Source organism: Mustelus asterias, chromosome 1 (assembly GCF_964213995.1).
Source record: "Mustelus asterias chromosome 1, sMusAst1.hap1.1, whole genome shotgun sequence".
In the NCBI taxonomy this organism is placed as follows: domain Eukaryota; kingdom Metazoa; phylum Chordata; class Chondrichthyes; order Carcharhiniformes; family Triakidae; genus Mustelus; species Mustelus asterias.
In genome coordinates this window covers 18,049,123-18,075,116 of record NC_135801.1, presented here as the reverse complement: position 1 = coordinate 18,075,116, position 25,994 = coordinate 18,049,123, and the positions used below count along the sequence as shown (strand labels likewise).

General features: G+C 40.6%; 1 protein-coding gene across 5 annotated transcripts in view; it reads right to left on the bottom strand.

Moving 5' to 3' along the window:
* Positions 1-25,994, bottom strand: part of hook3 (hook microtubule-tethering protein 3) — an 84,248-nt gene that overhangs the window by 39,809 nt on the left and 18,445 nt on the right. For 4 of the 5 annotated variants that reach the window (XM_078210127.1, XM_078210115.1, XM_078210133.1 and 1 more), the window contains exons 4-8: positions 19,976-20,026; positions 17,743-17,875; positions 15,689-15,756; positions 14,116-14,178; positions 11,886-11,969 (exon numbers count right to left, since the gene is read on the bottom strand). In XM_078210127.1, the coding sequence (XP_078066253.1) occupies positions 11,886-11,969; positions 14,116-14,178; positions 15,689-15,756; positions 17,743-17,875; positions 19,976-20,026 (399 nt within the window). Of the gene's footprint in view, positions 1-7,255; positions 7,319-11,885; positions 11,970-14,115; positions 14,179-15,688; positions 15,757-17,742; positions 17,876-19,975; positions 20,027-25,994 lie in introns of all 5 variants that reach the window. The other variant, XM_078210107.1, reaches the window with a different exon arrangement.

The following is a 25,994-nucleotide window of genomic DNA, read 5'->3' as shown; positions in this document are numbered from 1 at the left end:
TTCCAGCATTTTCCCTACTACAGACGTTAAGCTGACCGGCCTATAGTTACCCGCCTTTTGTCTCCTTCCTTTTTTAAACAGCGGCGTAACATTAGCCGTTTTCCAATCAACCGGCACTACCCCAGAATGCAACGAGTTTTGATAAATAATCACTAACGCATCCACTATTACCTCTGACATTTCTTTCAATACCCTGGGATGCATTCCATCCGGACCCGGGGACTTGTCCACCTTCAGTCCCATTAGTCTACCCAGCACTGCCTCTCTGGTAACATTAATTGTATTAAGTATTTCTCCTGCTGCCAACCCTCTATCGTTAATATTTGGCAAACTATTTGTGTCCTCCACCGTGAAGACCGACACAAAAAAATTATTTAAAGACTCAGCCATATCCTCATTTCCCACTATTAACTCCCCCCTCTCGTCCTCCAAGGGTCCAACATTCACTCTAGCCACTCTATTCCTTTTTATATATTTATAAAAACTTTTACTATCATTTTTTATATTAATTGCTAGCCTAGCCTCAATTAGGGACCCTCATTTACTCTTACTAATCTCTTTTTACATTCCTATATCATATTTCACTATCTGTTCTTATGTTTCTTGTTAGTTTGCTTTATATACTATTTTCGCTATCAATTTAGAAACATAGAAAAATTACAGCACAGAACAGGCCCTTTGGCCCCACAAGTTGTGCCGAACATATCCCTACCTTTTAGGCCTACCTATAACCCTCCATCCTATTAAGTCCCATGTACTCATCCAGGAGTCTATTAAAAGACCCTTTTGAGTTTGCCTCCACCACCACTGACGGCAGCCGATTCCACTCGCCCACCACCCTCTGTGTGAAAAACTTCCCCCTAACATTTCCCCAGTACCTACCCCCCAGCAGCTTAAACCTGTGTCCTCTCATAGCAGCCATTTCCACCCTGGGAAAAAGCCTCTGAGAGTCCACCCGATCTATGCCTCTCAACATCTTGTATACCTCTATTAGATCTCCTCTCATCCTACGTCTCTCCAAGGAGTAAAGACCGAGCTCCCTCAGCCTATCCTCATAAGGCATGCCACTCAATCCAGGCAACATCCTTGTAAATTTCCTCTGCACCCTTTCAATCATTTCCACATCCTTCCTATAATGAGGCGACCAGAACTGAGCACAGTACTCCAAGTGGGGTCTGACGAGGGCCTTATATAGCTGCATCTTGGTCATTCTTTTCCAAATTCTGAAAAACTCCCAATCCGAAGGTATATTACACTTTTTTAGCAAGAACATAGCCTCTTCCTTTAGTCTTACACTTTCCTTAACTTCTCTTATTAGTTACGGATGCATTACTTTTCCCTTTTCTTTTGGAAATGTATATCTGTTGCAAATTATTAATTTGTTAAAAGTTCACCATTGATTATCTACCATCATATCTTGTAATCTAATTTCCCAATCTATCTCAGCTAACCTGCCCTCATACCTATGTAGTTTGCTGTATTAGATTAAAGACCCTAGTTCTGGACTGAATTAAATCCATCTCAAACTCAAGAAAAAACTATCAGATTATGAACACTGTTCTCTAGAGGTTCCTATAAGATTAATAAATAACTTTTCATTGCACTATACTAGATCCAAAACAGTCTGTTCTCCAGGTGTTTCCTCAACATACTGATCTAGAAAATTACCTTATATACAATCCATGAACACATCCTCCAAGCTATTAACTGCAAACTTTGATTTTCCATGTCCAAATAAAAATTCAAGTCCCCTATGATTTACCATCATTCATCTCTAATTTCCTGACTTACACTTTGCCAAACACTACAAATACTATGAGAGAGCTTATAAACTAGTTCAACCAGTGGTCTCCATTCCTTGCTGTTTCGTGTCTCCTTCCAAATTGAATCTATACCTTGATTTTCCAAGTCAAAGTCCTTTCACTCTGCTGCCTTTACCCCATCCTTCATTATCAAGATCACCTTCCTGGTACCCTTTTCCATTATGCTTATCTCTTCTGAAAATCAGGTATCCTGGAATCTTTAGTTCCCAACTTTGGCCACTCTGTAGCCACACCTTCCTTATGGCCATTAGATAAAACCCATTCATTTCTATCTCTGCAAATAAAACATCAATGTTGCTGCAGATGCTTTGCATGTTCAGATTAAATGTCTTTGGCTTTATCTTTTTCCTGATCTTATTTTGAAGCCGTTTGAAGGTAAAGGGAAGACACTTGTGGAAAGAACTGATATTCAGAATAAATTATTTTCTATGGTTACCAACACCCAGATCATAAAAACTGCAAACACTCTGATTCAGGAGAAATACCAAGAAACCTAATCTACTTTTAAATTCTGCCAGTCTATCGGGTCCTCTGTTGAAAGTTCCTACAGAATCACCTCCCTGTGATGTCCTATTTTAAATATGTTCACACTTACCATTAGGTTTTTTAAGTAACCATTTTTTGTGACATCAATTTTATATTAATAGGATTTTTCAATTAATGTCAATGACCCTAGAATATTTACTGCAGTAATCACCTAGAATACTATGTACTGAACCAAGCAATGTCTTGCCTATTTGTTGTTAATTTGTTGTTTCAGGGCGATTAAATGGGATCACATGCTAAAAGCTTGGAGACATCAAAGGAATTTCATTGTTACATGCATGGAAGCCACTACCTTGCGGGTAGAATGAATGTCAACAAGGCAACAGACTCCTCAAGACAACAGATGCACTGAACCTGCAGATACTGACAGCGAACTGAAACTGTAACACTCTCCTTTGCTGTTACCATGCTTTTTATGGTTTTTTAAAATTTCCTTTCCTGCACTTCGTAAATAGCCCCTTCTATTTCCCGTGTCTACAATTATCCCAAGTTCCTCACTTGCCCTCTTGTCATGTCTCTTTTCATATTTCCTATTTCACTGTTCACATTCTCTACCTATCCCATGCCGTACAATACTAACAACAATCAGTACTTATATAGTAGCTTTAGAATAGTAAAATATTCCATGGTACATCTCAGGAGTATAATCAGACAAAACTGACATTGAGCCAATGAAGGAGACATTAGAATAGGTGACCAAAAGCTTGATCAGAGTGGTAAATTTTAAGGAGCATTTTAAAGGAGTGATGAGGGAGAAGCAGAGAGTTCTGGAGAGGAAATTCCAGAACTTAGGGCCTAGACAACTAGAGGTATGCTCATCAATGGCAGAATGAAAGAATAACTGTCATAAAGTAAAAGATAATGAATGATTGGGATTTTTGGTGAGGAAAAGATAATTCAAGACTGGATTTTAACAACTTTTCATTCAGGGTAATAAAGAAATGGAGTTTGGCACATACTTGACCAGCAGGGAGGAAAATCAGAGCAAAATCTGATATATATTGAAATCTAAGCACCCCTGGGTCAAAGGATGTATGCAGGCAGATCAGTGCTAATAGTCAGTGCTAAGGCAGAACTCTATTCCTTCTTATTCCCCTGGCACAGAGGTCATTAGCAGAATGATAAATTTGATTTTGCTTTGGAAAATATTGAAAACAGAGAATCACTGACATTTAGATCAGGGGCTCTCAACCAAGGGTTTGCAGCCTCCTAGGTCCACGTGAAGATTTCAGTGAGACCATTGCCACTGGCCCACAGCTTCTTTCAACATCATTAATCTAGTTCTTGGACAGATTCAGCTTTTACCTACTGCAAAGTAAAGCCAATCAGTACCATGTCACCCACGCGGCTCACCTAATCTCTCACCCCTCTTATAAGAAAGCATTTCAAATACAAAGTTCAACATGAAAACAAAACTGCTGACAATATTTAATACATTTTCACTATCTAGATCTAATAATGTTATTTCATGGCTGAGAGATGTTTAATTCGTCATTCTCTTCCAATGTTCCTCCTCCCACACACTCACCCCATCCATGTTTCTGCATGGTGGCCCAACCATTCTGTTTGAATTATCAGTACTCAGTGAGGTACAGTGAGGGTCCCAGTGCGAATGGTCTGAAGAATGTAGCACCCTTTCTTCAGCAGCACTGAAAGCGTTGCCCTCATTTTTTATACAGTATATTAATTATATGTAGCTGGAATCAAATCAAATCGAATTTTCAACAATTAATGAAATCAAAGAAAATAAAGTATGGAGCCATGTTCAACATTGACCGTGACGTGCATTTTATTGTCCAAGATATCTCCATATCTTAACAACATTATTGTTCAGCACAGGTTTTGCATTTATGAAGTAAAACAAAAATAATAAAACATATGTTTCATTGTATAACTAATTTTTATCCAGAGAAAATACTTGTGCTACAGGAGTCCAGAGAATTCTTATAACATGAGCAGGAACCTCAGAAACAAAATGGCTGGAGAGCCGCTAATTTAAAGAATGATCGAGACTCCACGTGATGGTTATGTATGTTTAGTCACAAAAGATTAGATGGGTTTCTGTTAAGAAGTGATTGAGGGAGAACATGAAAAATAGGAAGAATAAACCAAATGACTCCGAGCTTGCTCCTCCAATCATGACTGATCTTTTACCCGAAATACACTTTACCACCTGCTCCCCATATCCCTTCATTTCTTTAAAGGTAAAAAATCTATCTCAACCTTAACTACGACGGGGCATCCATTGTGTTCTCTATACCAGAGAATTCCAAAGATTCTCAAGTCAGAGTGAAGCAATTTCTTCTCATCTCAGTCCTAAATGATTGACCCCTTACTTTTGAGATTGTTCAATGCTCTAGATTCCAAGGCCAGGGAAAACAACCTTCCAGCATCTATCCTGTCAAGCCCTTATGTTTCACTGAGGTCACCTCCCATTCTTCTAAACTCCAGAGTAAAGGTCTAATTTACTCCATCACTCATTATAGGACAACCCTCTCATCTAGGAACCTATCTAATTTTCAATAAATTGCCTCCAAGGCATGTGTATTCTTCCTTAAATATGAAGACCAAAACTGTGCACTATTTAGACATGATTGCAGCCGATACAATCTTCCTAGTTCTTGTACACCAGTCCACTTGCAACAATGGTGGACATTCCATTAGCCTTCGTAATTACTTACTGTACCTACATGCCAATTTTCTGCATTCCTTGAACAAGTACAACTACGCCCTCTGAACATCAACGTTTAAACGTTTTACACTTCAAAAAATTTCTGCTTTTCTCATCTTATTACCAAAGTGAATAACATCAAACTTCCACCTGCCACTTTGATGCCAATTTACTTAACCTGTTTACATCTCTTTGCATCCGCCTCATAGCTTGAAGTCCCACCTATCCATCTATCATCAGCAAACTTCGATATAATACTCTTGGTCTTTTAGAAAGTAGTGTTGAATTGAGTGCGATTGGTGAGGAAGGCACTCATTGGGCCCTGTGGACTTTTCCTGCCATTGCTCAGGAACAGCAAACATTGCTCCATATTCCATTGTGCAGTTGTTTATGATTGATGTTAATTTTGTTGTGCTAAATCGTAGTCACAGTCAGCAAACTGAAAATTGAACCATATTCCCTCACTATAGATTTCATCCTCCTTCCTATCCACCATCAGAGACTGAACCAGATTATTCTCTGGGACCATGAGTTGAGTTGCTAACCCAACAGACTCGCAATCAAAAGGTCTGCCTACTTCCACATCAGTGTCTTTGCTCTTGTTTCAGCCCAGCTGCTGCTGAATCACTCACCCATGATTTTGTTGGCTCCAAGCTCAACTATTTTAAAGCTCACCTGACCAGCCTTCCATTCTCCATACACTCAAGCTCATCTAAAACTCAGCTGCCAATTTCTTAACTCATACCAAGTCCCATTCACTCAGCAACTTGTGCTCACTGACCAACATTGGCTTTGAGCCTAGAAATGGCCTTGAATTTAAAATTCACAACCTCGCCTTCAAATGCCCCTTCTATCTCTAACATTTTTTCGCCCTCAAACCCTCTGAGATATTTCTGTTCCTCCAATATGACCTCTTGTACATCCCTGATTTACAGCACCACCATTGGCAGCTATGACTTCACTGCCTAGCCCCCAAACTGTGGAAATTTCATCCTAAACCTCAGAGTTCCCCCGCCGTCCTCCTTTAAGATATTCCTTAAAACCTACCTTTATGACCAAGATTTTGGTTATTTGTCTAATATCTCCATGCGGCTCTGCATCAGTTTTTGTCTGATAATGTTCCTGTAAATGTCATGGAACATTTTACTAGTCGTTGAAGGTGCTATATAAATGCAAGCTGTTGTTCTTGTCTTTATCATATTTCACCGCTCCAGAAAGTCCAACATTCTGTTAATGGTTGCCTTTCAATTTCATTCTTCCTTCCTGTGCACAGCATTTTATTCTTAACTGCACTAAATTTCATCTGCCATTATTCTGCCCCACTTACGTAATCTTTAAATATTTTAATTTATGATACAGGAAAAAGGTTTGGAAATGGAACAGTTTCGAGCCCTTTCAGACAACAGAAGTGTGGTGGACCCAAAACGCCTCCTTTAAAAACCGTATGGCCTCCATGTTAACCTTCTCCCAACAGGCAACAGAGGGTCAGGAAGGGGAGTTTACAAAATGTTAAAACTGGAAACATATCCCCAACCCATCAGGTACACACACACCCATTAGCATTTTCACAATGGTAGACTGAGTGTCGTGAAAGTAGCCCAACTTGGAGTAGGCACGCTTTCCCGAGCCCTTCAAGCCCTCTGCCACTTGGCTGCCCTCTTCTTCCCTCCTTCCATTCTCCTCCATACTTAGTGCCCAACTTCTTGTGATGGTGACCTTCCAAGCCCCAATTTTTACCTCATTCTCTCCTGCAGTGGTTCATCTGCCAAGCCCTGATCTTTACTCCTCTCCACCCCCTCCCCCCTTTTCTCCACCGCCCGGCATTGTCCTGACGGTTTCCTCTATTTGTCCTTGTGCCATCAGTTTTCCTGCTTGCCAACCTGTCGATGTGCTTGACTCCTGGGTGAGATATGGCCAAAAAGAAATTATGAGGTCCTACCATTATATTCAGTGTCCCTGGCCTTACTGGGTTTCCTCTATACTCCCTTGCACCCTCCCTACTTTCTCCTAATAAATATTGGGCCTATAATTCTACACAGCTATTCTTTTAAGATGCTGCCAATTGTTAAAAGTCATGCCCAATAATTTTTGGGAAAGACAAAATGCAAACACACAAACAACCAAAGCAGTATTAGTTAGCAATCCGATAAGGATAGTATTAATACATTGCTCCAGCTGCATGCTACAAATGAAAAAAGATAAATAATAGATTTACCCTTTCTTCTAGTTCACTGCACTCTAATCTCAGTCTAGCAATCACATCCCGAGAAAGGTATGCCTTCAAAGCAAGGCAAAGTTGAAGGATGTTAAAATTTAATCTCAAACAGGACACAGAAAAGAGGAAAAATGAGCAAACAAGTAAAACTATACACGATAGAGGATTTAGGGACAAAGCATCCAAACCTTGCTGAAATCAAGGAAAATTAGAGTTATGTGAAAGCTCCCTTTGTCATTATGCACTTCAACAAGAAAGCATCATTGTATCTGCAGTTGCACTGTTGAAAGGAGAAATACAAGAAGGAAGCTTAGTTTATAAATGTCATCTGAACTTGCAGATTAAACCACTGCATTAAACTTACACACCTATTTACTATGCTCTATATTAAAGATCCACACTTATAAAATTGCATTTGATTAAGTAACAGATGTACCGAGGAAGGCAAAGATGGATTACTTTTGAAAGCAAGGTTGTGTTGAGATACGATATATTACTTCACTGACCACAGTAATACTAGAATTTTTCTGAAGCAGAAAACTGCATTGTACAATGAAAACTGAATGTGAGTAAATTACTGGACTTGGAAACGTATTTGTCAAATAATTGTTGGGATACCACAGACTACCACAGTCAGACCCAAGATAATCCTCTGCAATAAATGATTGAACGTTTACTTTTCAAGATTTTCAAACCATCATGTAGAACTATCTGGAAGCTACAGAACAGAAAAGAGCTGTTAGGTATGTGTATTATGTTGATTACCCAAAAGAGAATGAAGTTTAATTTATATGCTTGCCCTATTCCCCAATCCCTTATTCCCTTTTTATTTAACTACCTATCTAACCTCTTCTTAAAATGTTGATGTGCTCTGCACTTCAAATCACTAACCGTGTAGCACATTTCGCAACCCCACAGCTCCCCATGTAATAAAAGGTTTTGGTGCTTTGTTTTATATGTTATTTATTTGTGTATCGATGTTACTGCATTCTAGACCCTTCTATCACTGGAAGTAGACCCTTCCTATCTATTTTTCCTTTTACTTTACTTTCTCAAATTAAGCAGCACCCAAGTGAATCCAGGCTGTACCTTCTCTTTTGTTGCAATATCTTTCTAATAGTATGGAGCACAAAACAGCACACGGTATTCCAAGGTTTTATTGAGATACGCCATTGCATTTCATTTTTTAATGTTATATACCTGTCACAAAGTATTACTAAAAAAAAACACTTCATGTTTGTTGAATTGAATTCCATCTGAGATTTTTCACCCATTCCACCATCTTGGCAAACCTGTGTGCATTTTCTTTTGGTCTGCAAAACTATTTACTATGCCTCACCTTTTAATATTGTCCACAAATCTGGACACCATTCCCTCTGGCCTAATATTTAAATCATTGGTGTGCAACCAACACAAGCGGTCGCAGAAAAAAACCCCTGTGGGATCGTTGCAACACCCACTCATTTCCCAACTAGTTTTTAATCTAATTTTTTACCCTGCCTCTAATTCTGTAATACTTTGTCAAAGGATTTCTGAAACTTTGTACAGATCATATGAATAGCATTCCCCCATATTTGTCATCTTCTCAGTCACACCATGCACTGCTTCCTTCCCAAAACTTACATAACCCACTTCTAATTATTTTCTTGTCATCTAGACGCTTAACATTTTCAAAATTTTCCCTACCACATTAAAGTAATTGGGTTGTAATTATCCTTTTTGAAAATGTGTAGTACGTGAACCAATTTAGTCATCCAGCATTTAATCACTCTCAATTACATCATGAAATATAGCAGTGAGAAGCTATGTAATTTCTTACTCTATTTCCCTCAGAGGTTGGGTATACCACATGAAGTGCTGCCACCTCATTGTCCTTAGCTTACCTAACATCTTTAATATCTTTCATCTCATTTTTAATTAATTCAATATTTACCGACTCCACGGTATCCTTCAGGTAAAATAAAAACATTGAAAATAAAATCTCACTGGTAAGCAAATAAGATTGTGAAATGTTACGGGTCAGATTGGTTCAGCAAATATACAAAATGTACATTCATGATATCCAATCTAAAAGATGTTAACAAAACTAACTTCCTGGCAGTAGGCTGGAGACAAAGAATGGCAACTTATGATATCATATAACAGTCCTCGAATACCTCCAATCAAATTTCATCACATTTCCGTGGCATGGAGAGTTGGAGGAAAAATGACAAAACATACAGCAAGGACTAGAGAAACAAAACAAAACCCATGGGTACCATTCCTCACTGATCATCTATTTGAAGGTCCCTCACAAAAAGAGGTATTTGCTAACTATCACTAAAAACTGTGATCTCATGTAAGATATCGAAGATCAGCATTCATAAACCAAAGATTTGTTTCTTCCTGTCTCCCTTTCAAGTTAAGGGTCAAAGGGCTTGGTGGCATGCTAGAATCATACATTTTTCTTTCTCCTTTAAGACCCTAGTTTGGGTCTAGCCCAACCAATAGTATAAACGTCTCCTCTTTATGCTGACTGCCAGAATCTTATATGCAATCAGTTTGACCACACTCAATCTGTATTTAGCATGCACAACTCCACTCTCACAATTTGACAAAACATGACGTCATCTGATGTTTCTAATGCATCAGGCAACAACATCTGAATACAGGAATTTCATTCATTTGTGAAAATGGATGTGAAATTTGTGAAAAAGATTGACTCGTCCCTGTGCACTCCATGCTTCTGTTTCAAACCTCTGTTGTTACCCTGCTTTGCCACTGATCTTCCCTCAATCAATGCTGCTTGTGTACCTCATTCTGGAACAAACCTCTGCTGCAATGCATTTAATGTTCTTCTGAACCTAGCTTTGTACGTCCAAATTAGATGCAATTCAAGTATAATAACAACCATGTCAAGGGTATATATAACCCAAGTCTCTTAATTTTATCAAAGAATCATGAAAACTGAAGCATTGCAGAAATAAATTTGCCCCATTAAGCTTATGCCAGTACTAGCTTTTCAAGTAGAGCTGTCTGCTCTCATCCCCAATTTTCTTACCTCTCCATGTCCTTTTACATTTTTCTTTTTCAAATATAGATTCAATTCCCTTTGAAACCGTTTGCAATCTGCACTTTACTACCTACATGCGGTAAAACAACTCCATAATAAGCTAATGTAAAGAAGTTTTTATAATTTTCTCTCTTTGTTCTTCCAGTAATAATCCTGATCTACAAAACTGATTTACCAACCTGTAAAAACAAGCCTCAACTCTCAAAATTCTTAATAATTTTCAAACAACTTTATTGGATCCAGATTTAACCTCCCAATGAAAAAGGTGTCCATTTTGCAGCCTTCTCCTATAACTTTAATCCTTAATTCTAGTCGATCATTGCTGTACTTCCAAGGCTGACATCATTACTATAATAAAATACATAGAACTGTGTGCAGTGCACCAAATATGACCTCACCAATGTCTTGTACAAATTCAACATCTTCTTTTCTCCAATATTCAAGGTACCACACAAAATTCAGAATCTTAATTGCACTTATGGCCTTTTCAGTGTATATTTTCCACATTTAAAGATGTATGCATTGCTACTCTTCCTCCACCAAGTTAAGGATCTTAAAATTTAGGACATATCTCCTATGACAACTTTTTTCCTCAAAATTAACTTTCATTTTCGTGCATTGAGTAACACAATGAGCAAAATATATTTTCTTCTGTCCTTTAGTTCTAGCCATAGCCACATTCCTACTCTAAGCCTCCATCCACTAGTCTTTTCAAAGATAAAGTTGCTGGTCAGCCATTTCTTTACACAAAGTAATTTACGCTCCACAAACCTCAAGAAATTTCTTCAAAATTTTTTCCTCACTCAGGAGATAGGTGGAGAATAAAACAGTAACTAGTTTTTCGCCCCCCGAGATCACCCTGATGAACCAACATTATACCATTTCTACAGCTTAAGTGTCCCATATATCTTGCAGAACGTGGTCTGCTGATCTTGGAACTCAGTTTAAGCAACTTTCTAACACGTAATAGATAGATACTTCACCCGAATACTCTGCAGATCCTGGATTCTCACAACGGATATGCCATACCTAGCATTAGCCTAGATCCTAATCCTGCCATTCTGCTCTTATGTTTCCTTGCAACCCTGGACTCGATCAACCAGAAAAGTTCTCAAGAATCTTGCTCTTGCTATCTCAGCACAGAAATCTTACTTAAACCAAACCAACTCCTTTATTTTCTTTCAGTAAACCTTGAAAGCACAAGAAACCAATATAGTATGCAATATTTCAGTGGTCTGCTCATGGGCTGTACTATCAAGCAAGTTTAGGGCATCATCGTTGCCTGTATATGCTAAATCCAGATAGTATGTGAAATTATGAACATCACTCTAGGTCACTACACTGAAGATGGTTTCTATTTTAAAATTCATCTTCACTTACTGGGTGACACTAGCAATGCCCATCACTAGTTGCCCTGAGAAAGTTGTGGTTGGACACCTTCTTGAATTGCTGCAGTCTTGCGAACAAAGGGTGTACTTAAATACAATGTTAAAACAGATCTCAGAAAACCAATCCATTTCAGAAACTAATTGTGGAACAAAGTCAAATTAGAAGTCTAATTGAATGGTGCAAATATACCTGCATATCTAGTTCATGGCATCTTTGTGAAATTTCCTCCTTAGCGGCCAAAGCTTCATTTAGTTCTTCACTGGTTTTCTTCAACTAAGAAAGAATACAAATGAAAAAAATCTTGTTTTAAGTACCATGATGCAGAGATTCATAGCACGTGTACATAGATGATACACACAAAAGTTTCCATAAGCATGAAAAATATTATAAATCTATCCAACAACATTTAAAGGCCATTCGGCCCATTGTATCCATATCGACTGAAATTGAGTTATCCAACTTAATTTCACCCCCCCAGCTCTTGGATCATAGCCTTGTATGTAAAGGCACCCCAAGTGCATATCCAAGTGATTTTTCATTTACATGCAATGAATTTTTCTGCCCCTATCACCCTTTTAAGCAGCAGGTTTCAGATCCCCACTACACCTCTGAATGAAACAAAACCTCAAATCCCCTCTAATCCTTCTACCAATTACTTTAGATCAATGCTTTCAGGATATTTTGACATCTCTGCTAATGGAAATAGGTTCTTCTTATCGAGGCTCTTCTATGCATCAATTAAATCTCCTTCAGCATCCTCTGTTCCAAAGGAAACGACCACAACCAATCAGCATTTTGCAATCTCCTCTATATTGCCTCTAGAATGATGACATCATTCCTATGAAGTAGTGACCAGGATTGTATGCAGTACCCCAGCTACAGCTTAGCTTCTGTTCTATACCAGGGTGTCCACCCTTTTTTTTGCATAAGAGTCCACTTTACAATTTTCTTCTCACTCAAGAGGCCGATGACTATATTTCGGAAAGATAAGGTATGGGACAACATTACTCATGATCAAAAAAATTCAAAGTCAAAGCAATAAATTGTTAATTTAAAAAGTAATTAACAAAAATGGCTATTAAAAAGTGCCAAGAAGCAGCATTAACTAATAAAACCTTTTTTGCCGTTTTGCTGAAGAAGCAGAGCTACAGGGCCCCAAGCCCTGGTCACCTGAGAAAAGGTAGCGACTGGAGCCAAGCTAAGAAATTGGGTTTAACTAACACTGTCCTTGCAAGCCCTCTGATGGCACACACTCTGAGCTGATCTCAGTGGGGGTCAGAAGCGAACTGCCCTTCAGCCTGGGCTTTCCTCCTTTCCTGGCCCGCTTTTGCTCAAGTCCCACTCCAGGTATTGAATACAAAAATCAAGCTTGACTCATCAATGCAGTGTTGAGAGAGTACTGCACCCTTGGAGGTGCTGTCTTTGATCTGAAGTCCAACCTGCCTGCTGGGGTGGACATAAAAGATCTCATGGCACTATTCCGAAAAGGAGCAAGGGAGTTATTCCCAGTGTCCTAGCCAATATTTATCTTTCGATCAATGTCACAAAAAACATGACCTAGTCATTATCACATTGCTTTTCATGTGAGCTTGCTGAATGCATAGTGGCAGCTGTGTTTGTTATATTACAACAGCATTACACTTCAAAAAGTACTTCAGTGGCTGCAAAGTGCTTTGAGGCATCCGTAAAAGCACAATAAAAATGCAAGTCTTTCTTTTTTTCAATGTGCCTGCATTCAACAGTATGCACCCTATCCAACTCCTTACACGTTTAATCAGTCCATTCTATGTTCTTTGCAGTGACGCACAGCTTAGTTTTTCCTGAAAAGTCTTTTGCTTTTGTTGTGAAAGATAATTCAGAATTTTCCTGTGTTTGGGACGAGAAGCAAAGGGATTTAACTGTCCATGTAGAAAAATCACAAAGCTAGCACATAAATTTAAAAAATAATTCAAAATGCTAATGGAATATCAGCTGTTATTTCAAATAATCAAAATCAAGAAAATGCTGTTTGTGTACTTCTTTGATTAGACTCCATTAGCTTTAGGCACCGAATTGCCAGAAAAAAGGCAAATTGTCTAGATTACCCGTTTCAAAAAGTTACATGAAAAAGTGGTTTGCATAAATTTGGTTTATCTACCCTTTGAGTTTAGAACATTTAGGGGATGATCTGAAAAGGTATTTCAAATGACTAAAGATTTCAATAGGGTAGATATAGAATAGCTATCATCTGCAATGTCATTTAGGAATGTAACCAGGAATCACTTGAAATATACTCCTCAAAAGACTTTGGGTGCTGGGTCAAATGAAGTTTAAGACCAAATTTGATATCAAGGATACAGAACAAATGCTTGTAAATGAAGTTGAATGCCAAAATAAGCTCAAAGAAGTTTAATAGCTACTCATTTTATTATGCTCCTACCTGGCGATCAAGGTCCAGATAAGCATCATTCCCAACTGACGCTGGAGTTTCTTTACTCATAAGCTGCAAAAACAGAGCACGAATTAATCTGTGCAAAAAAGTTGATCAATAAAGTGCAAATATACAAAGAAGCCCCAAATTGTTTCCAACAATATTCCTTTAGAATAAAATGGCAAAAGTAAACAAGTTGACAATGGAGATAATACAAAAAAATCCACAAATACAAAATTCAAAAACCTTAAAGCTAGAGAAATTATTGTTAGAGATCAAAAGCTTCAACGCTCCACAACTCCCCTGTCCCAAGAGTACTGGATATCATTTTGAACTAGAATTTTTAAAAAAGCATAATTAAGTAAAATTATTGATATTGTTTGATTTTTTAAATAAACGGGCTGAGAGAGAATAAAATTAACCATGTACTAATGACACATATTCATAACTCTTGCTTTGTATTTGAACATGCATAATCACTTTATTGCTTTTGAAGTACTTTAAGTACTTTTGAAGTGTTATTGCTGTTGCAGGGAATCGTGGCAGCAAATTTGCACAAGCAAAGTTCCCAGAACAGCAATGGTATGAATTACAAGATAAACCTCTTTTTTTTTTTGAAAAGCGATATTGGTCGAGGGATCAGTTTTCCAGAACAATAGAGAACTCTCCTGTTCTTCTTCCTACTATGCCTCAAGTGTTTTTTACTCACCAAGTGGGTAGACAGATTGTGTGTTTAACATTTGATCAAAAAGATAACATCAAACACTTCAGTGCCCCCTCATTCCTACACTGAAGTGTCAGTTTGGTGAATGTTGTTGAGTCTCAACAGTGGAGCTTCAATTTCCATTTCAGAAAAGCACTGAACGACACTGACAGCAATTTAATTTTGATTATTTTTGTTCTAATTTGCACATAAGATGTTTTAGTTCTGTAGAGTAAAACTCTAGATTTTTAAAAAATGCATTTTAAAAAATATATGGTTTGTTAATGAACCAAAGGCGAAATGTTTTCATACAGATTAACCATCATCAAGTATTGCTCTGTTCAGATTAGTTTTCCGTTGACTTGTTTAGATTGGGATTTCCCTTTTGCAAATAATTATATAGTTATTTCCCATTGTAAACATGAACAACTCATTCCTCGGGTGGATTTTTTGAGGGGGTTGGTGATGATGACAATTTTGAAAGAAGTGAGATAATGCCTAAGAAGTGAGTATAATTTACAATGAAGATGGGGGTTAGGAAAGCTCAATCAGAAAGTGCATCTTCTAGTTCTTTGCTAGGACAGCAAAGCGTCAGTCTATAGCTAAACATATCATCTTGAATGGCATTTAGATTCACCTACCCTGAAAAGAACATTTTTTGGGATTTCATGATTTCATTTCTAGACAATGGAAATACAGGATAATTTTCCATAATTGAAGATGAAGTTGCCAGCGTTTAAATTCATGTCGTAGAAACACCCTCTGGTGGTTAATAATAAAAAGATAGTATCTGTATAGGTAGAAAAACTAAGGAGCATGGCAATCTGAGGTACACAATGATAACATAGAAGTGGGGGGTAGCATGCATATACAACCTACCTCCTGAATGGCAGCCATGACAACATGCTGAACAGACTCTTCCATCATCATAATAGTTTGAATTTGTTCTGCAAAATAAATTAATATGAATTTTTGCTACTTATCTAAAAAGTACATATGTAATGTACAATTTTATTTATATATAAATTAAATTTGGAAGTCTTTTCCAATATACATGAGCCCAAAGATTTGGAGTATAATGTATTGCGCAGAGAAATGATTGTATCTGCAATTCCAACTCATGCAGAAGCTGTTGGGGTAGTACCAAAGAAACAAGCAACCAGCTGATAAGAAAAAGAAACGTCACTATTGAAAATAATATTTTAGGTCACAAACAATACTTTAATGACAAGAAATTCCGGCAGCACAATCTTGACCACGAGCTTTCACCCATTTCTATATAGAGCAACTCCTGCAAACATTGACATATTCCTGTAAAAGTGCTTTCATGCAGAATTTTCTTTTACTGTACAATGGAAAAATCAAAGGCATCAAGAAACTCATCAGAAACTCACTGATGTCTCCAAATTTAAAAAAACTACGTTCTGGGCTGAAATTCCAAAGTTGCGCTGAGAATGTCAAAAAAGTCATTAAACAAAGAGAAGGAATAAGCAGGACATTTTCTAGTTGGTAAGCTGTTAGTGGGCACCTGAAGGATCAGTAAAAAAACAAATCATAGAAACCCTACAGTACAGAAAGAGGCCATTCGGCCCATCGAGTCAGCACCGACCACAATCCCACCCAGGCCCTACCCCCATATCCCTACCTGGGCCTCAGTTATTTCCAATACTTTACAATAGTAATGACTTAGATGAGGGCACTGAATATAACTTCTACAAATTTGCTGGTGATACAAAGTTAGATGGGAAAGTAAATGGTTAGAAGGATGCAAAGAGAATGGAGAGGGATACAGTCAGGTTGGGCAAGTGGGCAAGACCATGGCAGATGTAAAATTGTAGAAAAAAATGAAAAAGCAGAATGCTTGATTTGAATGGTTAGCAGCTGGGAAATGTTTCCATCAGAGCGACCTGGGTGGTCTTGTACATGAATCACAAAAAGTTAATTTTCAGGTACTGTAAGTGATTAAGAAGGCAAATAGCATGTAAGTTTGGGGGATAAGAGTAAAGAGGTCTTACAATAATTATGCAACGCACTGATAAGGCTAAACCTAGTGATTGTATGCAGTTTTTCTCTCCTGACCTAAGGAGAACATACTTACCCTAGAAGAAATGCAACAAAGGTTTACCATACAGGCTCCTGGGATGAGTACATTATTCTATGAGGAAAGATTGAGTAGACTAGGCTTATATTCCCTGAAGTTGAAAAGAATGAGAGGTGATACAACTGAAGCAGATAAAATTCTTTAGTGCTTGACAGAGTAGATGCTGAGAAAATATTTTCCAAGTTAGGGAATCTAAAACATGGGGTCACAATCTCAGAATAAGGGGTAAACCATGAAGAGGTTTTTTTTCATTCAATGGGTTGTCAATCTTCAAAATTCTTCACCACAGAGAATCACAAGTGCTCCATTGTTGAGTATACTCAAGAAAAGGTCAACTAAGAAAATGAAGGAATAAGGGAATCATGCAGGATGGCAGAGTGGAGATAGACCAGCCATGAACTTATTAAATGGGAAGAAGGCTCAAAGAGCCAAATGGGATCCTCCTGCTTCTACTTCGTATGTTCTATGTCCTTTACCTATTCTTTTCATATTTATTAAATCTTTGACCATTTTCCATTGCATTTGTCTTCATACCAAGTTATCTTGTTGGTTTCCCTTCTATATTCTATGTACACATATAAATATTAAAATTTCATTTTCGTTTCCATTATTAACCCTCAATGTTTTCACCCACATTAAAATTGTATATCCGAAGTAGCCCAAAGAAAGGTCTTGCATTTATATAGCGCATCAGCATGTCCTCAGGACATCTCAAAATACTTTAAAACCAAGAATTACCTTTTGATGTGCAGCCACTGTTAAAAAAAAATCTACTTATGCATAGGAGAGGTCCCACAAATAGGATACCATTGAGTATTCTGTCTAGTTTTACCTTGTTTCTGTTCACAGTTGACAGCACAGCCGAGAATAAGCTGAAGCATTCGGCCAAGTTCTGCTGCATCCGAGTGTTCTCCTATTAAATTAACATCTGGCAGAGGGAAGTCAGTAATCTGTTGTCCCAGGACCTGTAAACAGATTCAACAATATCATTTACACCCACCGTATCAAATCAGAAGTCCTACTAGCATTGTGATGCACCAACATCAAAGATTTTGCATAGAATGTAATCCATGTTAATAAACTTCAGTTTTGTGTATGTAATTGTTTGTCTTGGAAGAGCCAATTCGAGAAAAAAATATCTTCTGGAACATAAGTTGCACTGTCCAAGTTACTTATTTCCTTCCAAGTCTTTCTGAAGTTTTGTGACACATGTGAAATGCTTTTGGTGCAAAGGAACCCATAGATGATTGCAATCATAATATTCAGGATCAATTTGTGGAGGTATTTCATTAATTTATCCATAGAAAGAACATAATCAACCTCCTCAAAATTAAAGTTTTTAGCTGTGACTATTATAATTCTAATCTTTAAATCATGTGTTTCAGATACAACATGGCAAATATTTTTGTTTAAATTCTCTATATTCTCAACATTTATGTGCCAAACCTATTGCAGTATTGTTTTCAGGTTCTGTCTGCAGAGCCTCATAACAGATGTAGAATGAAGATTTCAACTCAGTTGTATCATGCGAAAGCAGAGACCTAAGGAATTTTGCCATTAAAATATAAAAACATTGGGCTTGTGTTTTTTTAAGAGCAAAAAACATGCGTCTGGCAGAAAATGTGAATTCAACATTCATACAAAAAGGTAAGATGGTAAACAAATGTTATGTTTAGTTTAAATTCATTCTGCGTACTTTGGTTAAGGACTAAAGTTGAACATACAAGTCTTAAGGTCTGTAAATGAGATTAGTTTGAGTTAACAAGATTGATTTCACTATTATTATTTTCTGTTGGCTTCTTACCAGTTTATTTTATATGAGATTCTATTCTTTTTTGCATTCAGTTTTCCAGAAACTTTGGAAAGAAGCATAAACTCCTTTATTACGGACCAATGTCAGAGGTGTATGCTTGTTCAGAAGGAATTCATTCAGGTGTTTCATGGAAAGCAGAATACAAATACTAAGGCATATAGCATGAGAGGAAATTAAGCTGTAAGGAGAGAGGGAGGAAGAACTATAGAATAATAAGGCCTTCACCAGACTGTAGCAGTTCAAGAGAAAGGGCCATCATAATCTTCTACGGGCCACTAGGTACGGGAAATAAATAATTTGTACAGTGGCACCAAAATCTCAAGAACGATAACAATAAACAAAAACACTGGATGCCACTATTAGAATCCCTACCGTGCAGAAGGAAGCTATTCAGCCCATTGAGTCTGCACCGACAACAATTTCACCCATGCCCTACCCTCGTAACCCCTCATATTTACCCTGCTAATCCGCCTAACGCTAAAGATCAATTTAGCATGGCCAGTCCACCTAACATACACATCTTTGGACTGTGGGAGGAAACCAGAGCACCTGGAGGAAACCCACACAGACATGGGGAGAACATGCAAACCCCACACAGACAGTTACTCGAGGCTGGAATTGAACACGGGCCCCTGGCACTGAGACAGCAGTGCTACCCACTGTGCCATCCAAATATGCATCATCACATGATACCTGCGTAACAATACCTTTGGTAGTGTGTGAACATGGTAGTGTATCTGAAATGTATAGAATCTGAAACAATGCAGCATCATTTGGCAGTTTTTTCCATATTCAACAACCTGCAAGGGGACCTCTAGAATCCATTTACTTTCATACATTTATAAAGCTTAATGATCTGGCATCTATCAACTGAACTGAAAAATAGGAAGTGTTGCTATGGAAGGGTGAAGAATGAGTACAAATAAAATATAAAAGCAATATCAATATTAATTGGGAGAACATTACACAATGGCATCCTGCATTCTGATCTTGTTTCAAAAAAAAAAGCACCCATGTCAATTGGGCAGAAATTAGAAAACAGCAGCTGAGCAACTCTAGCCAGACAACCATACATATCGTACAAGAACTGAGATTCCCACATTGGATTCAGTCACCATTGCAAACACCAGAGAACCTGAGAAACGTTTGATAATCAGTCATCTTTTATGTCAGGGGTAACCATATTCTACAGATAAGACTAAACCCTAAACTGGTGATTACTTCCAAATGGATTTAAGCAAAAACATCTCACCTCATGGTAGTAATCCAGAATTCCTTTTAAAATTTTCTTCAAATTGCTGACCTGCAAAGAAAAATATGCGTAAACACGGTGCAACAAAGGAGACTGACAATTCAACACTTCAAACAACAAACAATTCTCTAAATAGAGGAAATAAACGAAAGACTGACCGTGTCTAATGATTCTGAATGTTTTTTTGCTGGTGTTTCAACACCACACTGCATTGTACCAGGTTTTTACCATGAACAGTGAAGCTTTGCAAAGGAGATACAAGTCCTTCAGATGACTGAAATCAACTTCAGATGACTGAAATTCAGCCAAATTACTTGAGGTTGTGCATAACCGACAGAATTTGATGATGTAAAATACTTAACTGATTTCAAATACTGTATTATAATTAATCATTCAACAAGTCTTGCATATTCTGAGCATCTGTAAAGGAGGTTTCTGGTGTCACTATTGCAGAAACAGCAAGGAAACTAGAAGTTTACTGTGGTAACAGATTATACTTTTTTTAAAATTAAGAGGCAGATTAGTTCCTATCAATCTCATATTCCAGAGTGATGCGCGATTAATTCACTCGGGAGGCTAGGATGTACCCGGGAATAAAGGCTTTTATTCACATAGAATAGAGCATACTGCTTAACAATACTATCCCAGACTGAGGGCTACTAGGAAGTAGCAGTGACCTTTATACTCCTGTAAGAAGGCGGAGCCAACCGGAGTGTACCACAGAACAAAGCTAACAGGTGGAACACCCCAACCCTAACCCCAACAGTAACAAGAGTAACATATGTACAAGTACCCATAGTGGTAACCATCTATGGTTCACCACATTCACCCCTCCTTTAAAAACAAAGGCCGGTGGGGTAAGGAGACAACACGAACGGTCCATATGTTCACAAGTTCAGCCGTATCGGAGGGCCGCACCGTCTCTGCGACCTCCGCAGCACTGACTCCAGTGCCGGTTCTGGTGACCGTGGTGATGACCCTCTCTCCGAGGTGGTGTCCAGTGACTCCTCCAGTTCCTCACATGCCTGTGGATCTCGAGGTGGCGACAATCTCCTGGACTCAGGCAAGCTGTACACGGGAGTAAGAGGATTAAGTTGAGGTCCCGATGCTGCCCGCGCCGTGTCAGGAGAGGAGAGAATGGACAAAGGAATCCTAACCAGGGGTGCGGGAGTGACGGGGGTTTCCAGGTCCCCTGCAGGCACCAGATCTCTGATAGAGACCGTGTCCTCTCGCCCGTCAGGATATGCCACATAGGCATATTGAGGGTTGGCGTGGAGGAGGTGGACCTGTTCAACCAAAGGGTCGGACTTGCGGGCCCTAACATGCCGCCGCAGGAGGACAGGTCCTGAGTACGTCAACCAAGACGGCAGTGAGGTCCCAGAGGAAAACTTCCTAGGGAAGGTAAACATCCGCTGATGTGGGGTAGCATTGGTTGCCGTACACAGGAGGGACCGGATTGAATGGAGCGCATCAGAAAGTACCTCTTACCAACGGGAGACGGGAAGACCCCTAGACCTTAACGCCAGTAAAACAGCCTTCCAGACTGTAGCGTTTTCTCTCTCGACCTGTCCGTTACCCCTGGGTTTATAACTCGTAGTCCTACTTGAGGCAATTCCTTTAGAGAGCAGGTATTGCCTCAAGTCGTCGCTCATAAACGACGAACCCCTAGCACTGTGGATATAACTGGGGTAGCCGAACAGGGTAAAAAGACTCCGCAGGGCTATGATGACCGTGGCAGAGGACATATCAGAACAGGGGATGGCAAAGGGGAATCGGGAGTATTCGTCAACCACATTGAGGAAATACACATTCCGATCTGCCGAAGGAAGGGGGCCCTTGAAGTCGACACTCAGTCGTTCAAAAGGGCGAGTGGCCTTAATGAGGTGTGCCCTGTCAGGCCGATAGAAGTGCGGCTTGCACTCTGCACATACCTGGCAGCTTTGAGTTATCGACCTGACATCCTCTATGGAGTAGGGCAGATTCCAAGCCTTTACAAAATGGAAGAGCCGAGTGATCCCTGGATGGCAGAGATCATTGTGGAGGGCCTGTAACCGGTCCTCCTGCACACTGGCAAATGTTCCACGCAACAGGGCATCTGAGGGCTCATTGAGCTTCCCCAGACGGTACATGATATCATAGTTGTAGGTGGAGAGTTCGATTCTCCACCTCAAGATTTTATCATTCTTAATTTTACCCCTTAACGTGTTGTTGAACATGAAGGCCACGGACCGCTGGTCCGTGAGAAGGGTAAACCGTTTGCCAGCCAAATAATGGCGCCAATGTCGTACGGCCTCCACAATGGCCTGAGCCTCTTTCTCCACAGAGTGCCGAATTTCAGGGCCTTGGAGGGTGCGAGAGAAAAAGGCGATGGACCTGCCCGCCTGGTTAAGTGTGGCGGCCAGGGCGAAATCAGATGCATCACTCTCCACCTGAACGTGGATGGACTCATCGACAGCGTGCATCATGGCTTTTGCGATGTCGGCTTTTATCCTTTCAAAGGCTAGGCGAGCCTCTGCTGTCAGGGGAAAAGAGGTAGATTTTATGAGCGGACGGGCTTTGTCCGCGTAATGGGGAACCCACTGTGCATAGTACGAGAAGAAGCCCAAGCATCTTCTCAGTGCTTTGATGCTAGTGGGTAGGGGAAGTTCAAGGAGGGGACGCATACAGTCTGGATCGGGGCCGATGACCCCGTTTTCCACCACGTATCCGAGGATTGCTAGGCGGTGCTTGCTGAATACGCACTTCTCCTTGTTATAGGTCAGGTTCAGGAGAGCCGCAGTGCGTAAAAACTTCTGAAGGTTGGCGTCGTGGTTCTGCTGGTCATGGCCGCAGATAGTGACGTTGTCCAGGTACGGGAAGGTAGCCCGTAGCCCGTTCTGGTCCACCATTCGGTCCATCTCACGCTGGAAGACCGTGACCCCATTAGTGATGCCGAAAGGGACTCTTAAAAAGTGGTAGAGACAGCCATCCGCCTCAAAGGCCGTGTATTTGCGGTCCTCTGGGCGAATGGGGAGCTGGTGGTAGGCTGACTTCAAGTCGATGGTGGAGAACACCCGGTACTGCGCAATCTGGTTGACCATGTCAGATATGCGCGGGAGAGGGTACGCGTCCAGCTGCGTGTACCTATTAATGGTCTGACTATAGTCTATGACCATCCGGGGCTTGTCTCCAGTCTTGACCACCACGACTTGTGCTCTCCATGGGCTAGTGCTAGGTTGAATGACCCCTTCCCTGAGGAGCCGCTGAACCTCAGATCGAATAAAGATCCGATCCTCAGCGCTGTAACGCCTGCTCTTAGTTGCGATGGGCTTGCAGCCTGGCACGAGATTTTCGAATAGGGAAGGCGGGGTAATTTTGAGTGTTGAGAGACCGCATGTGGAGCGCGCTGGACAATTTGGAGGCTGCTGTTCTCCCACTGAAAGTGGAGGGAGTGGCCCATCGTACTGCAGGGTCACACTCTTCAGGTGGACCATAAAGTTTAGCCCCAGGAGTACCAGAGCGCAAAGGTGCGGTAACACGAGGAGCCTGAAGTTCTCGCAAACTGTGCCCCGCACCGCTAAGGTTACCACACAGCTCCCAAGAATGATAACAGATCGGGACCTCGACGCCATGGAGATTGTCTGCCTGACAGTTTGCTCACGGAGAGCGCACCGTTTTACTGTATCCAGATGGATGAAGCTCTCCGTGCTCCCGCTGTCAAACAGGCAATGCGTCAGGCGCCCGTTTACCTCTATGTCCATCATGGACTTGTCGAGTCTGAGGCTTGGCCTGGTCCAGGATGATTGACGCCACTGTTGGATCCAGAGTGTAACTGCAGGCAGCTGAGATCGCTGACGATGAGGACTCCTGCTGGTCTTCTGCGGCCGGTGTCGACCAAAATGGCTGCGCCCACGAATCACACATGGTCGATGATGTTGAAAATGGCGGCACCCGCAGGTCGCACGTGGCTTGCATCATCGTCATAGGAAATGGCGGCGCCCGTGAATCGCACGTGGCTGAAGACATCGACGAGGCCGGAGACGAGGAGATTGATCCTGGGGAGTCACACGCAGCACTGCTGGGCTTGGAAGAGGTCTTTGCTTGGCACACTTTTGCATAGTGCCCTTTCTTCCCACAGGCGGAGCAAAACACCGTCCTGGCCGGACATCTCAGACGAGGGTGCTTCGCCAATCCGCAGAAATAGCACCGTGGGCCTTCAGGAGCTGCCGCAGCCGTCAGGTCTGAAGTTGAGAGCATTATCGCGCAGTTCCGAGGAGCCGCCGGGTACAGTTGAGGCGGTGGCTGCACTTGCCACGATGTTCCCACGTGGTCGGTGGGGTAGGTTTCAAGACTTCTGGAGGCTGTTTCCATTGCATCGGCCAATTCTACCGTCTTAGCCAGGTCCAAGTTACCCTGCTCTAGCAGCCGCAGGCAAATATAGGATGAGCCGATTCCCGCCACAAACGCATCTCGGATAAGATCGTTGGTGTATTGAGTAGCCGACACCTCCTTGCAATTGCAGGCTCTGGCTAGCTGTTGAAGTTCGCGCAGGTACTGTCCCGTAGTTTCGCCGGGCTGCTGCCGTTGAGTGGCTAATAGGTGACGAACATGAATTTCGTTCGGCTGTTTATGGTACAGCTTCTTGAGTAATTCGATGGCCTCTTTGTAGTCTTGGGAATCACAGATTGTTGCATACACAGTGTCGCTCACCATTGCGTGGAGGACCCGCAATCTGTCGGCGTCGGTCTGGACTGCTGTCAAGGCGTCGATGTAATCCTGGAAACACTTCAACCAATGGTCGAAAGTATTCGACGCTCCCGCGGCACGCGGATCCAAGGTTAGCCGATCGGGTTTCAGCATCGGCTCCATTTTTCTTCGAACAAAATTTTCGGTATTTTGTTGTGAATAAAATTGATGCGCGATTAATTCACTCGGGAGGCTAGGACGTACCCGGGAATATAGGCTTTTATTCACAACAAGAATAGAGCATACTGCTTAACAATACTATCCCAGACTGAGGGCTACTAGGAAGTAGCAGTGACCTTTATACTCCTGTAAGAAGGCGGAGCCAAACGGAGTGTACCACAGAACAATGCTAACAGGTGGAACACCCCAACCCTAACCCCAACAGTAACAAGAGTAACATATGGACAAGTACCCACAGTGGTAACCATCTATGGTTCACCACACTAGATTGCATAGCTTGAGGTATCATATTACTCACTCTTTGAAAAAATTAACTTCTGCCACAAACAATATTGCAAAATGTTTTCATGCTGAACAGTCAAATTAGCTTTCATCACCACTGTATCAGCTTCATTCTGGGACATGCAATTAGTTCTGTTGCTGGATGAGACAGCACTAAAACCTCATGTACAAAACGGCACTAAAAATAAAATGAAGAAAGTAAACTAAGCTCCAAACAATAGCAAACTACTGCGAATGTTGAAAATCTGAAATAAAAACAATGGGAAAAAAATGCTGGAAATATTGAGGTTAGATAGCGTCTGTGGAGAGAAACAGAATAAATGCTTCAAGTCAATGAGAGCGGTTCATCTCTCCACAGATGCTATCTGACCTGCTGAATATTTCCAAAATTTCCTGCTTTATTCCAAACTATGGGTCTGAAGAAGAAATTAAGGATGGTGCCAGAAGGGGCTTTGCCTGTGGATGGCAAACGTTTTTCACAGAACAATGAAAAACATACATCACCCTGGTATGTAACCTACAATTATTTGTTCACTCGCTCGGTACTCAAAATAAATGGTTGCTGCAGAAGAACATCTTAAAGTCAGTTCCATGCATTGAGGCACTTTGATTGATGTATAGAACCATAGGATCCCTACAGTGCAGAAGGAGGCCATTCGGCCCATTGAGTCTGCACCAACCACAATCCCACCCAGGCCCTATTCCGGTAATCCCTCATATTTACCCTGCTAATCCCCCTGACACTAGGGTTAATTTAGCGTGGCCAATGAACCTAACCCACACATCTCTGGGCTGAGGGGGGAAAACCAAACTACCTGAAGGAAACCCACGC